The 15,775-nt window shown below is 48.2% G+C and overlaps 1 protein-coding gene across 4 annotated transcripts in view; it reads right to left on the bottom strand.

The window, feature by feature from the left end:
* Positions 1-15,775, bottom strand: part of SH3RF1 (SH3 domain containing ring finger 1) — a 154,364-nt gene that overhangs the window by 39,108 nt on the left and 99,481 nt on the right. For all 4 annotated transcript variants that reach the window (XM_043486424.1, XM_043486425.1, XM_043486426.1 and 1 more), the window contains exons 3-4: positions 7,459-7,734; positions 6,625-6,720 (exon numbers count right to left, since the gene is read on the bottom strand). In XM_043486424.1, coding sequence (XP_043342359.1) covers positions 6,625-6,720; positions 7,459-7,734 — 372 coding nt within the window. The remainder of the gene's footprint in view (positions 1-6,624; positions 6,721-7,458; positions 7,735-15,775) is intronic.

The raw sequence follows: 15,775 nt of genomic DNA, 5'->3' as shown, positions 1-15,775 counted from the left end.
CTCCCAGAATTCTTATCTCACAGTCACAAAAACTGATGGAGAGCGGCACTACAATTGTGTAGGAAAGGCAGGATCAGACACGTGCTGCCGTTAAAGCACACAGGAGGAGGAAAGGATATTTACCAAAATGACATGCGATGCGCCTAAGAGTTACTTCTCCCCAACTCCTCTGCAACACGATTATATCAGAGAAGTAAAATGAGTAACAGTATTCTTCACGTACGACGAGGCTCCCAGGAAAACACGGAATCCTGCACACACATCACTACCCTCTAGGCACAAGTCAGGCTGTGAGAACGGACAAGCTGCAACCGGGGAAGTCTGACGCAAGGACTTCGTGTTTTGTTTCCACAGAGGAGAATCAGGAAAGAACAGCTTCCTGAGAAAGGACCGTTTCCATCAGGACCCCGAAGAGAGGTGAGTTTCCACAGACACATGGACAAAAAAACATCCCTGATGAGCTGTAAAGACAGGAATTCCAAGGGACCAGCTTAGCGAGGGCCAAGGGGGATGCGGCCAGGCTAAAGAGCTGGTGGACTCTGGTGGAAAGCACTGCATACGTTAGACACCAGTTGGTCATTCACTTGGCCTCTGCTCCAGGCTCGACAGGACGCGAGCGTGTTTGTGTTCTATGGAACTGCCCGCTCATGCAGTGAGAAATAAAGAAACATTAACCCATCTTTAGAATCTCAGCTCTCGGGGGTTTTCCTCATGGAAAACAAAAGGAAACTCTTAAATGGGAAAGAGGCTGCTGCGTAATAGATGGAGTGTAAACTGCCGAGTAAAGCCTGGCCTAATTTCCTTTTTTTCTGAGTAGGTCTGGGCAGGTTGCCTCCAGCTGTCCAGAGTAAGCAGGGCTTTTCCTGGCGTCAGAGCCGACCTGCCCTGAGAACTTCAGAGTCCTGGCTCTCACTTCCGTCACTGTGGTAAAACGAAATGCCACTATCAGTTACACCAAGCTGGGAACACTCAGAAGACCTAAAAAGCCTCAGCTCAGGGCAGAGCCCACAGGGCTGAAGACACTACTCAACACAGGGCTGGGGACTCGGCCCGCTCGACCTGCAGGTGAATGAACGTACGACGCTGGGCATGCAGTAAGTCTCCCTCGCTGAATCCTAAACAGTATCTCTGAATTGCATTTATAAAAATTAATTTACCTCAAAACTGAAGGAGAAAGTATGACAACCGACTGTCTTCCTGACTTTCCAACAACTTTACAAAAATTACCTCAGAATTGAAGGGGTATTGGGGAAGCCAAGCAATATAGTAATTCTCTTTACAACTTCTCCCCAATTTTCCTACACTTTTTGTTTTAAAAAAAAAAAGATTTCAATGAATTGAACATTTCACTTTTGCATCTGAAAGTAAAAGAATACACCCTTCAATATGAATGACAGAATATCCTTTTACATTGTTCAGTCTGCTTTCTCTGACTGAGAGATCAAAGCCAGTGGCTCTGATCCTTGGCTCTCATTCTCTAGGGCAAAGACTCGAGGTGAAGGAGTAAAGTGAACCATGCCCTTAGCTCCTCTGAGGGGCACCCTGGCAAATTCAAACTCTGCACCTAAACCTCCACATGTAACTCCCTGGAACACGGACGACATTTCCCAAGCCCCTACGTCCACGGCTCTCACTCCCCTGAAAGCTGCACCTATGCTCCTGGAGATACACGTGTGGTTTTCCATAAACGGGGCTGATGACACACTTCTGTTCTCTGGCCACAGGAATATCTCCCAAGATTTGTCTACAAGCTGATTCTGAAAGTTCAGAACAACAAACACCACTTAATCATTACACCGTCAACATGCACGGTTTGCTGTGTGTCACTGATAACTCCAAAAAGTTACTTTAGAAAAATGAGGATTCTTAACAATTAGGCCACCTGACTTCTGCTCAAAGTGGGCCAAAGGAACAGTACCAAGCAGGTGAGAATTCATCTCACAAACAATGAGGGAGACCACCTGGAGAGGCTCCAGGGTCTAATCCATAGATGTCAACACTGCTACCCTCGTCTGGAAAAGTCTAAACCAGGCCTAACCAAGCACTCATCCAGCTTCATTAAAACACAAACAAAAAAACCAGAGAACTTCCAGAATCACTGGAGAGACTCTGTGCTTTGAGGATGGTGGTGTCCGCATGTAACACCAAGGTAAGCTGGTGACAGAACGTCAGTTCTCGCTGAAAGAGGTGAACGTCAGCAACGTCCAAGTCCAGTTCGTTGCGGGTGTCGGCTCACCAGGTCCTCAGGCTGCCCGCTCAACCAGCGTTCAGTGAGGTGACCAGGAGGAGCGCCGTGCGCGGGAGCCCAGGTGAGCCAGAGGGAAAGACGCTGGGCCCAGGAGCTCAAGTCCCACCAAGGGGGGCCCGGGGCAGAGGGCAACGCCCTCAGAGGAGACACAGACAGGGGACGCCGCGCGGCGCAGAAACTACAAGCGCAGCGCTGACGGCTGCCGTCGCCCCGCAGCACCGCACCGCTCACAGGGGCGGGCACCGCCCAGCGCTGCCAGCCCAGCTCACCCCGCGGCTCCGTGCTACAGATGAGGACACGGTCACTCCACAACCGCTGGTCCAGCCAGGACTGGGATCCCGGCCTCTGGGCTCAGAGTCCAGTTCTTCCAGGACCACAGTGTCCTGTGTGTGAGCCGGGGCAGCTGCAGAGGAAGAATCACTGCACGAGGCGCTGAGGGCAGGTGTGCCCGCAGAGGGGTCACCGGGCAGAGATCTGAGGGATCCGGCCCCCCCACCCCCCGACGCCACCCCGCCCCCGCCAGCACCAACCACAGAACAAGACTGCAGTCCACAGGCCACGCCCAATTCAGGCCACCTCCACTTTTATATTCCAGCTGCAGCAGAGCTGCTAAATTTTTTTTGTTGGAAAAACTGGATGATAGTTTACATGAATGACTAGATTTAATAAAAATGTGGGCTCATAAGCCCACAATACACAACAATGTTTGAGTATCATCCAAAATGCCATATTTAGCACTTACTTCATCCCAACTTTTGGCATGCCAAGAGTCATGTCATCTTTGTCCAAATGACCCTGAAATGTGAGTGAGTCAGCTCTGAATTAATGAGGGTGTTAAAATCTTCCATGCGGTTTTGGAGGAGCCTAGTATTTCTGAACAAAGAAAGTAGCAAGCTACTGGTTTCTTCTGAAACCACATTCAGTCCTTGACAAACACAGCCTTTTACACATATCCTGATGTGGTTTCTCCAAGAGTCCCCTGGGTTTCCCCAGGGAACGTCTATCGTCCTTCCTTCCTAGTTTCCCACGTCCAGGAAGATCCATCCAACAACAGAATCCACAGCTTCGAGGCTCCAATGGGCAAGTCTCCAGGGGGGTATGATGTGATCAAGGCAAAGACCCCTCCTCTTCACAGAGAGCTGAGGGGCAGAATTCAAGGACATTCACATGGCCATTCTCTTCCTGCTCACCTCTCACCAGCCTCTCCTCTGTTCAAACCCTGAAGATTCTGGTACTTTAATCAGAGGTCTTTTCTCACCCCCTGTGATACAGGTCAGGAGCAGGATACCCAGTCCTGGTGCTGGAGCGGGGTGGGATTGAGACAGGAGACGGAGGAAGGGGTGGGGGGATAACAGGAGGGGAAGCACCCCGGCAGCGCCTCTAACGCCCTGGGTTTCCCACGCAGCTCTCTCCTCACCCACTGCTGATGCTGAGCTTCCGACTCGGGCCCAAGATCCTGCTGCAGGCCCGCCCCCCACCCCGGCCATCCTGGTCAGAGCTGCTGCCACGGGCAAGCCCCACCCATGGGCATCTCTGCAGACCAGCCGCCCAACAGGACTTGGGCTTTCAGCCCTGCTGGTGAGGCTGTGACAGCCCGGCTGCTGCTCTGGGGACTTGGCCCTGAGCTGACTTCCTCAGGGGATGGGACACTGGGGCCCTTAAGGACTGTGCGGCTGTCCTCTGGGTCATGTCTGGCCTGAGCTCTGGACCGCGGTGCACAGGTCACAGCGGGGTCAGGCCCCTGAGACACATCATCACACGTACCTGCTCGATCCTCAGGGGTAAGTCTGGGGCAGCACCGTGCAAAAATCAGAGGCACCTAACATGGTGGAGAGCTAAATGTGTGTCTACAAGATATAAGAAAATAATTTACAACTGGGTTTCTGTAACACCGTCTGCTTTTATAGCGGCGACAGTCTGAGCCCTGAAGGGGTTTATGGAGCAAGAGAAAGACATTACTCAGGAGAGAGCCTAGTCTGTGATTCCCAACACTAGCTGGCTTCACTCCATGCGAAGCTGCCCTGTTCAGCCACCTGTGCTTTACTTGAACAGTTGAATTTTGTAGGTTGCTACTGAAATCTACCCACCTCCTCCCCTAAAGGCTGAACCCCATGCCAATCTCCAGGTGCCAGCAATGTCCATCCAACGGCCAGACATCAACGACAAGCTCCCAGTCCCCACCCTCCCCACAAGAGAGACGATCTGTTCGCTCGTCTCAACTGGCAAAACTGTGGTTCAAATGAGGAAACTACTCTTGTGAAATCAAGAGGCAGGAGAATGCAAGTACTTTCCACCTGGGCAGACGTTTATCTTCCCAACTGAAGTCAGAGTAAATAATCCCCATGTCTCAAATGACTCTCTGACTCTGGGTTTGCTGTGGGTGGATCATTCATGCCCATCACGCAATTCTACACCCACCTGGTAACAAAAGCACGGCAGTCCTCTTGCACACCTGCCTGGAATGGAGGCCAGCACATGCACGCCAAGTGCTGGCTTGTAGCTCAGCTCATACAGGTGAAGACAGGCTCATTACTAAGCTCGTGTGCCCACGCTCCCGAGAGTAACCATCCACACACCCGGAAATGCATGTAACTTTCCCCAACCACAGTTAGAATACGTAAACAATGTACTGGAAGGGTTACCTGGGAGCTGAGGGTTTCCTCTGTTCTTTACTTCCAAAGAAGGAAAAAAAATAAACAGGAACATTTGAAGGACACGGATAAAACTCAAGGCGTGTACACAATCTGAATTACCTTTCCATGGGTATATGGTAGTCACAGTAATTTTTTATGGAAACGAGGGCCATCTCACTGTCTATGGGGGAGACTGAACGCTGGCTCTAATGACACAATTTGTCATTTTTGTTCTCAGGATCGTGTCAAAACAAATGCCTCAGGTGAAAAGGCAGGAACAAAAGTGACGTGGTTTTACTTTGTTACATGCTTAAGATACATGCGTTGACATCTCAAAAACAGAATTACCTTCAGTTTCCCAAACAGCCTATGCGCCTCTTACTTTCTGGCCTGTGCACTCGCTGGTCATCCCGTGTGAGTGTCCTTTCTGCTGTAAAAAGGCATCTTTTCCATTTTCTTGGTGAAGCGCTATCTACCCACCACAGAGACGTCGCTGAGAACTCGCTTCTTCCCAGAAGCCTTCTGGGATCTCAGCTAACCTTGCAGGGTTGTCTGGGCCAGTGTTTTAGTCTCTGAAACGTCTTCAACTTTGTTTTTGGCACTAAATTATTTTTTTTTTAATTTTGTTTATTTTTTAATTGATGGAAAATTGCTTACAATTTTGTGTTGGTTTCTGCCATACAACAATGCAAATCAGTCATAACTATATATAAATACCCCTTTGTTTTTTGTATAAAATTCTTATGACTAAAGGACATGAAACTTTATTATATATGATGTTATAAAGTGAAAGTGAAGTCATTCAGTCGTGTCTGACTCTTTGCGACCCCATGGACTGTAGCATGCCAGGTTCCTCTCTGTTCATGGGATTCACCAGGCAAGAATACTGGAGTGGGTTGCCGTTTCCTTCTCCAGGGGATTGTCCCAGCCCAGGGACTGAACCTGGGTCTCCCGCACTGCAGGCAGACTCTTTACCATCTGAGCCAGCAGGGAAGACCATGATGTTATAAGGCCTACTGTAAATTATAACTTCCTAGTTCATTTTTAATTTAGTTCGTTTATTCCTTAATACAACATATTGCTTTATACATACTCCTAAAGAGACTTTGCTGAGGATTGGCTGTATGTTTCTGAATAAAGCTGATTAAAGTGGGGAGGGTGGCTAACTGGCTGCTGGGATTAAGTGTGGGCAGTTTATCGCTTCTTTAATGCTGACTGGAGGCTACACTGCAAATCAGTGTTTGAGTTCTGAGGGGTGGCACATAAACACACAGATAGACGCATCTCCCACCTTAATCAGGACCTCACCAGCCTCTGACCCCAAAACTGCAAATGGAACACAGAGGCTGCAGGCAGCTCAGGATCCCACTGACAGACACGCCAATGCTCTCAGCAGGGGACAAAGTACAGAGCTCAAACATCTCACAGTCCCCTGGTCCTCAGGAACTGTGGGGCAGGATGGAGGAATTCCATCCCACAATCCAGAACAAGGGCATTCCTGGGGCTTTCTGCTATGAGGGCTTTTTTTCCCTTAAGTGGACTAGGTTTTTGTCTTTCTTTGTTCCCTAGTTTTATCCAAGAAAGGGACATGCAACACTGCATCACTTAAGGTGTGCGACAGGGAGGCAATGTGTGTGTACACTGAGACATGGTCATGAGGACTTCTGGATGCTCACCCTGCACACTTAAGACTGGTCTGCTAAGCAGAATACTAACGCGAGATGCTTCCACACACCGACTCACCTCAACATATGAAATTGGGAATATTCCTATTTTGTCTGCCAGCATGCCTTCAGCCCAGTTTTCATCCACTCTGCGGATCACAGTTAGAACGTCGTCCTAAAGAGACATCAACGGACATTACTCCACCTGACCCTAGGAAGCACGCCACCTGATTTTCTCTTTAACAGGAGACTCAAGTTGTAAGAGCGCATGAAGTAAGATGCCATGTCTTTAGGATGTGACCACAGGAGGTGATGAACCGAACGGCACCAGGCCAGGTAAATGAGCAGCCTGCTGGCACCTGCCATCCCACCCAGGCCCTGAACTCCTGTTCGAGGTGGCCTCTCAGGTTCTGTTCACCTTCTCTCCGATAAACACCAAAAGCCCATTTAAATGTACATCCTACAGTTTTTCTTTACCGAAAAAACACAACATTCTGGTCAAAATCCCAAAGCATTTTATCAATTCAATAGATACAGTCTGGTATGCTTTTCAGCAAAGAAATTTACATATAAAATAAGGAAGTAAAGATGCTTCCTTTTGTTATTCATAATTCAGGGAATTAAAATCCCCAAGTGGCATGCACCCACCCAAAAACATAGCTTAGAATTACATTTAGGCCCAAAATATGAAAATGATACCATACAGAGCATCAACCAAAATTATCTTTCATAGAGAACACTCTGTGCACAAAATTACTGTCTTTCTGATCTGAGAAGTCTGCTTCCAGATATTTTTAGAAGCACAGAGAGAGAGTTCACATAAAACTATTGTATGTTTTTGCACAGGCCAGAGTTCAGACATGCAGGTACACAGAAGAGCTGGCAAAAAGAAGGCAATGTGTTCTAACTTTACCTTTGCAAATGGAAGGCAATCTTTGTCAGCTTCCTTGTCTTTAACTTCAAAGTCATAAAGTGCTTTGCACTGGGGCGGGGGCTGAGGTAACGGTTTGATGATCTGCACGAAGTTGGTGGGGAAGAAGCCGTGGACCCCGCCAACCTCTCCGTGGTACCAGTTCTCATCCACCTGTCGCCGCAGGACAATGATGTCGCCTTTGCTGAACTTAAGGTCCCCGGGCTCTTTGCCTTCGTAGTTGTATAATGCTTTGGCACATGGTAACTGAGGTATTCCCTGAAGGAAAGAGGGGAGTTTTAATGAAAGAACTGTCCCAAAATGTCTGAAAATTCAACTGTTTCACTGTGGTTGTTAGTAAGTCCAGATCAAATACACACTTTGTCTTAGGAAGACAATCCCACATAAAAAACTGCGTGTGTGTGTGTGTCACCAAGAGCAAACAAAATCATGTCACACGAGGAAAGAACAGCAGACCACTCCCGGCCCCGAGACGGCGTTCTGTTCCTAAGGCTAGTTTAGTCAGACTTTCACCCTATTCACGGTTTTTAAGGACGTGGAAGTACCGCTAAGTCTGGCTTGCTGGCGTAAAATTTAAAAACTCATTAAAAACTTAAATTCTGATATTAACTGCACCAAAGAGAAGGCTGAGTGCCAAAGGCTGCAAGGAGGTCAATCCTAAAGGAAATCAACCCTGAATATTTGTTGGAAGGACTGATGCTGAAGTTTAAGCTCCAAACCTTCGGCCAACTGATGTGAAGAGCCGACTCAAGAGAAAAGACCCCGATGCTGGGAAAGACTGAGGGCGGGAGAAGGGGATGACAGAGGACGAGATGGTTGGACGGCATCACTGATTCAACGGACATGCGTTTGAGCAAGCTCCAGGAGATGGTGAAGGACACAGAAGCCTGGCGTGCTGCAGTCCATGGGGTTGAAAAGAGTCGGACACGACTGAGCGACTGAACAACAAAGATCACCCAATACTCTCAATACAGTGAGTGGCAGGAGTAAACTTCAGGCAACAGCCTGGTTATAGCCTGGTGCCTGCAACCGGAAACACACTGCCTTGCATGTTGGGTTCTCTCAGAGACCAGGAACCCCGGAGGAGGCAGCCAGGGGTCGACGACACTCTAACCCACCAGCAGACGTTGGGTCCCGGCCCTGTCCTGCTCCGCTAGGCTGATTCAATTAAATTCCAAGAGACTGAAAAGTCAGTTTGGGTCAGACTTCCCCAAAGAAAACTTCCTGTACTAAATAAAATGATTCTCACCCTGACTTCAAACCCAGCAAAGTTCACTGATCTTTAAGAGGCTGATCCTCACAGAGACTGCAGACAATGAAGTATAAAGAGTAAAGCGATTGAAAAGCAAGCAAGACTGCATTTTCCTTGTGCAAAAACCATCCCGAGAGCTGGGAGCCACAGGGGCCTCTCAGGCACCTCCTGGAAAGGCTGGGGGTCGCAGCCTTGCCTGGCCCCCAGACCTTCGGCTGCCTTCCCAAACTGCTTCCTGGGCAAGGCCTCCGGCATCCACAGAGTTTACATTTCACTTGGCTACATATGAAAGGGAGGCTCAGGAGCAGAGGGAGCCAGAGGCGGCCAAGCGCGCTCTGCAGCTGCCCTCAGGCCTCGGCAAAGAGCTGGGCAGTGCAGGCAACATGAGCTTTGACAACAGTTCTTAACCCAAAAATACACTTCAGTAAACAGTGACTGCTTTGCTCCTATAAAAAAAGAGTAACTATGACGAGGGCCTGTTTTACTTTTCTAATGTTTTTGCTTCTCCATTCCATACACAGGTATTTTATAGGACATTAAAATCCTCAGGTGAGTGGCACACAAACACTTCTGACTCACTGCTTTCTGGCCCATTTCTGCCCCATGGGTGTACTCCAGTATATCTAGCAAAGGGCTGCATGGTGATCTAGCTGAGGTCCTCACATGCAAATAAAACCTTCACTGCCAATTGATTTTATAGACTCTAAATGCCAGTGCCCAAATACACATGCACAACAACCCCTCTAAATTCAAATTCCTTCATGCATTTCTTACTGCTCCATAAAGTAAGAAAGATTCAATGGCCTACTAAAAAGAACATTTAGAAGATACTCCTGTCATAGGAACAGCAATAAAATGTGTAAAGTTTAATGACTGAGTTGTATCTCAATTGGTATAAACTGTGGCTGATTGCAACTTGACTTCCAAAAACTTCCAGAAAGAACTGAGCCCCGCTATGTGGACACCGTCCTGCCACGTTCACCTGTTCAGCAGGTGAACCAGTCTGCTCTCACACTCCAGTCTCCGAGGTGCCTCGCCTCCACGCTGCTGTCTGAATGTCTGTGTGCCCCTGTGGTCCGGATGTTGAAACCCACCCCTCAAAGGCGATGCTGAGCAGGCGGGTGCTCATGGCAGGAGGTGGGGCCCTCCACAGTGGAGCTGGTACCCACAGAAACCCCACGTCCCTTCTGCCCAGGGAGGGCGCAGCGAGGGGCACGAGCAGTGGACAGGGGGACTCCTCCAGATAGCTGATCTGGACTTGCCGGATGCTACGGTGCTGAGAAATCGGGCTTGTCATTTACAAGCTGCCCCATCTGGGGTGTTTCATGAGGCAGCCTGGACGGACTGACAGTCTTCCACTGGAGCTCACCAAAGGCACCCGGCCCCCACCATGTTCCTACCTGGAGGGTCCCCAGTATGTCCCCAGAGGGACACGTCCTGAGGTGACAAGGAGGCCAGCTTTTCCCCGCTTACAGTTTCCTGTCTGTCTGGGACGAATGCTTCTGTTGTTTGGAATCACCCATAAATAAGACCAACTTTGGGGTGGGTGAAGGTCCCCAGGATGGTCCGTTTGCACATGTACTGGCCACGCCTGCTTCAGGACCAGACTGGATGCTGCCGCCAGGGGGAGGGGCTGCTCGTCCTGAGCCCGCTGCACACGGCCCTCACCTCACCCAGCCTGGTCCCCACGAGACCAGGGTACCTGGGCACCGCGGCTGCGGGCCCCACCTCTCCTCACGAGCACCCACCTGGGTGGCCCGTGATCACAGTCCTGCTGGATGAACCTCATCGCTGGTGGGCTGAGCACTGAACTGTGATGGCTCTATGGCAAACACCACATCTACAGGGTCAGCTGCTTCAGAGACGGTTCTACGGTGGGTCAGGCTCACCAGCTACGGACACACTGACCGCACACCCCCACACCTGGGAGCCGTGCTCCGTGGGGATGCATGGCTGCACACCGTGTGGCCTGTCCCCAGCACCTCCTCCGGGCACAGCGCGTGGCGGACACGCACGGTGGACAGAGGAAGGGCAGGGGGAGGAGGGAGGCATGTCACCCCCCAGCCCTGGGGCTGCCGGGGAGCTGGCACCCGTGCGCAAGGAACACCTGCAGAAGCAAGAGCCGCTGCGGCTGACTGGCGTCCACCTCGGCGTGTGCTGGAGACAGCGCCGAGAACAGGACACGCTCTGGAAGAGGGCAGCTGAGGGCTCTGCGCTGACTGCACTGTTGGCGTCCGAAACACACGAAGCCAAGCCTGCCGCAAACCACAGCAAACAAACATCTTACAGACTCCTCTGGCGGTTAGGAGGAAGCAGTCACACAACTGATACATTCTATTTTTTCTTGAATGACCTTAAAAATGGAGTACCCAACTGACAAACCATTGCACAAAACAAATCTTACAGATGTTTCTAAGGGGAGAGAGCTCCTGAGAACGCAGCCACTGAAATAAAACGAAGGAACGCATGCCACTCGTCACCCTGTTAGCTTTCTGTTTCATCACTTTTAATAGTTATAATAGCAGTTCACAGAGAGCAGCACATTTATTGGGAAAATTAGCGACAGTAACTTGATCTGCTGTCTTGAGGATTCATGACAGAATGAGGGCTATTTCCTGGTAAAGCATCAACTTTCTATCTATTTGGGAAACACCTGGGTCCCCGGCAAGGGCCCTGCCCCAAGCCTGCCTTTCCTCCCCTCTGCCCCGGGGCCCTGCCAGGCCCCCATCCAACCCTCACAGAAAGCCGGGAGCAGGGGTGAGCCAGGGGCACCGGGGAGGGGCGTGTGGGGGCAGGCTTTAACACTGAACAGGACGGTCAGGCAAGGTCTCCAGTTCAACTGCCTGGGTTATATTTTCCTTTTTTTTTGTCCAGTGTTTTCATTAATGTAGTGGACAGAGATGCTCATATAATTTAAACATGACATTAACTGTGAAAGACAGCTCACATTTTCAGAATTAAAACAGCACTGGAGGAGACTGCACACGTATGAACAACCAAGTAAACGTGTCAAGGCAATTCAACTGGGGAAAAGAAAGTCTTTTCAGCAATGGATGTGGAACTCTTAGAAGTCCATGGGAGAGACCCCTACCTCACACCACATATAAAAATAACCTGAGATGGATCTCAGAATCGAATGTAAAATATAAACCTGTAAGATTTCCAGGAAAACACACAGAATAATATCTTAATGATGAGGGAAGTCTGCTTTGCCTCCCCCCCGGCATTCTTAACTAAACATTAAAATTTACGAGTTGAACTTTATCAAAACTGAAAAATTCTGTTCATTGAAAGAGACAATAAAAAAATAAAAATTCATGCTACATATAGGGGAAAACATTTGCAATACCTGTATCTGACAATGGACTTAAATTCAGAAATATAAAGAACTGCAAATAAATAACAACCCACCAACCCGGCTGAAAACCAGGCAAAAGATCTGAACACACACTTCAAAAAGGAACTGTAGACGTGCTCAACATCCCTAGTCATCAGGGAAATATAAACTAAAACCACAATGAGTTATTACTTCATACCCATTAGGATGATTAAAATTTTAACGGCTGACAACAGAAAATGTTAATGATACAGAGCCAACAACTCACGCATGCTGTGAGTGGGCATTTTAAGTGGTGTAACCACTCTGGAAAACTACTCAACAGTTTCTTATAAAGTTACAAACACAGCTACTCATGGCCCCACAGTTCCAGTTCTGGGTGTTAATCCAAGAAATGAAGGTGTGTGCACATAAAGATCTGCACAGAAAGGCTCCCTGCAGAACTATTCACAACGTGAACACTGAAAACCCAGGCGGTCCATCTGCCGAAGACCAACGCTGGACTCCTCAGCTATTTTAACACAGAGAAAAGGACACCTTACTGATACTTATGAATGGAAAGTCAGAATAAACATATAAGAGAATAAACATGTATCAGAATTGTTCAGTCACTAAGTCCTGCCCAACTCCTTGCGACCCCATGGACTGAAGCATGCCAGGCTCCTCTGTCCTTCACTATCTCCTGGAGTTTGCTCAAATTCATGTCCATTGACTTGGTGACGCTATCTAACCATCTCATCCTCTGTCACCTCCTTCTCCCTTAGCCTTCAATCTTTCCCAGCATCAGGGTCTTTTCCAATGAGCTGGTTCTTTGCATCAGGTGGCCAAAGGATTGGAGTTTCAGCATCAGTCCTTTCAATGAATATTCAGGGTTGATTTCCTTTAGGATCGACTGGTTTGATCTCCTTGTTGTCCAAGGGACTCAAGAGTTTTCTCCAGCACTACAATTAGAAAGCATCAATTCTTTGGTGCTCAGCCTTCTTTATGGTCCAACTCTCACATCCATACATGACTACTGGAAAAACCATAGCTTTGACTATATGGTCCATTGTTGGCAAAGTGATGTCTCTGCTTTTTTATTACACTGTTTAGGTTTGTCATAACTTTCCTTCCAAGAAGCAAGTGTCTTTTAATTTCATGACTGCAGTCACCATCTGCAGCAATTTTGGAGCCCAAGAAAATAAAATCTGTCACTGTTTCCACTCTTTTCCCTTCTGTTCTCCATGAAGTAATGGGACCGATGTCATGATCTTAGTTTATTTAATGTAGAGTTTCAAGCCAGCTTTTTCACTCTCTCTTTCATCCTCATCAAGAGGCTCTTTAGTTCCTCTTCACTTTCTGCCTAATGTCGTATCAGAATACATATATACAAATTACATTTACATGACTTTGAGAATAGGTAAAGTCAAACTACTGTAAAGAAATCCTCACAAGGCATGAGAAAATAGATGTATTTTATATCTTGGCTGGGATGGTTAGTCAGCTGTAGACATGTGTCAAAACTCAGTATAATTCCACACTTGAGGATTTTCATGCTGTAATTCACTTAATGTAAGTTTTACTTCAATATTAAAATGCTTTAAAAATAAACCAGTGGCAGCACAGTGAAAAAAACTTAGAAATGACCCCATATGCCAGATCTGTAACTATGTACGCACGTGGGGGAAAGATACACAAGTATCTCAGTCAGTAGCAAGCCTAACTGGGCAAACGAGAGACCCGCAGTGCAGAAGCAGAGACCGGTGCCCAGCAGGAAGGAAGCCCACCACCGAGGCAGAGAGCTGGATTCTGCGGCCGTCTGACCCCCCAGCAGTGCCGGGGCCACTCCCTGGAAGGCCTGGACGCAGGCTGAAATCCACACACAGGAGGAGCACACAGCTGCAGGGCTCTGGGTGGGGAGAGGGAGGCAGATGACTTCACCTACATCTCTCCTATTCTCTCTACATAATATTTGAAGATACCATGAAAGACAAGCTGCAGAAGCGGAGATGTATTTGTGGGGCAGTCAGTCTTCAAATACAACAGAGAAGTCTCATGCAGGGAGAGTAAGTCAGCTGCATATTTGCTGACGGAAAAACACAGGCTGAAATGGATGCATGCATTATTTAAGTGGGATGAAAGGATTTCCTGACAGCAGGGGCTGTTCAGTACCGCAGTGAATTATGACACCTCTGTCACTGGAGGCTTGGAAGAATCCAACTTCTCACCAGATGAGTTCTGCCCAAAGGCACAGGCAGACAGGGCACCCTGCGATCTCGATGACTCCTGTGGCTCCCAGGCCATCTGAGAGGGTGCTTTCATTCCTGCTGGCTCCATCTCTGTTCCCTCTTTAGGGGTGGGCTCTCCAGCACACGGAGGGGATGAGGTGTGGGCAGGCTCCCTGAGGGCACATTTGGGAAGAAGACACCTGGGGTATGAAGGAGCTGCAGGGCCTAAATGCAGCCTCAAGGCCCCAGGGTCCAGGCTACAGGAGAGCCGAGGCAGCTCGGCTGCGGGCCACACGCTCGGCCCTTCCTCTCACCGCGAATGCCTTCCATGCAGAGGGATACACAATGTGCCGTCACCGTCACTGCTTTTGGAGGGACGCTCTGCTGGCGGAGCCAGTGTGCAGACGGCACATGATCGCAGGGGTGGGACACTCTCACTGTGGAACAATCTACTCTAAGGGTGGAAGGTCAACCCTGTGAACCCAGACGGGGCTATCAACATCTTCAATGAGGAAACAAACGCTTTGGGATTGGGGCTTTCAAAAAGCATTCAAGGTACAATCTTCTGACCTTTTCAACTAAGCTCTTTCACCTTTGACTTTGTCTTAAAAGGATGCTTATGATACTTGAAAATATTCTGTGGGTGAGATGAGTGTTACTGAAAAACACTGTCTTTATGCCTTAATTTCTCCAAATATATGATGATATAAGAGGAAAAGAAATACCCATGTGCAGTAAATAATTTTTATCAATAGCAGATTATTTTGAAACAAGCGATTTTATTGAAGCACTCACAAAAAAAAAAAAAAAAAAACCCAAAAAACCAGTATTCCAATTCAAGTATAATGATTTCCAAAAATAAGAAATAAGAGAAACTTGAAAGATTTACTAAGATACTTCTGATAAGCCCAAATCTAACTCTTCTATCTTTCTCTAAATGACCAAAGAACAGGATATGAATTAAAGGTATTTTCAACCAAAATGAGGGGCTTCCCTGGTGGCTCAGATGGTAAAGAATCTGCTTGCAATTCGGAGAACACAGGTTTGATCCCTGGGTAGAGAAGATCCCCTGGAGAAGGGAACAGGTACCCACTCCAGGATTCTTGCCTGGAGAATCCCACAGACAGAGGAGTCTGGCAAGCTACAGTCCAGGGAGTCACAAAGAGTCAGATACGACTAAGCAACTAACACTAACACTCAACCAAGATAAATCATAAAGAGATAAATTGTTTTTTATATTTCTAGATGATTAAACATATAGCAGCGAGTATAAGTTAAGCAAGACTACTTGTAATAAACATCCAATATATATGGCATTTTTTTTCATACTGTTCCTGGGGTTCTCAAGGCAAGAATACTGGAGTGGCTTGCCAGTCCCTCCTCCAGTGGACCACATTTTGTCATTGGAAAAGACCCTGATGCTGGGAAAGATTGAGGGCAGGAAGAGAAGAGGAAGACAGAGGATGAGATGGTTGGATGACATCACCGACTCAATGGACATGA

This window comes from Cervus canadensis, chromosome 14, assembly GCF_019320065.1.
Source record: "Cervus canadensis isolate Bull #8, Minnesota chromosome 14, ASM1932006v1, whole genome shotgun sequence".
Lineage (NCBI taxonomy): Eukaryota > Metazoa > Chordata > Mammalia > Artiodactyla > Cervidae > Cervus > Cervus canadensis.
Note: the sequence above shows the minus strand (reverse complement) of the source record. Positions and strands in the feature narration are given on the sequence as shown.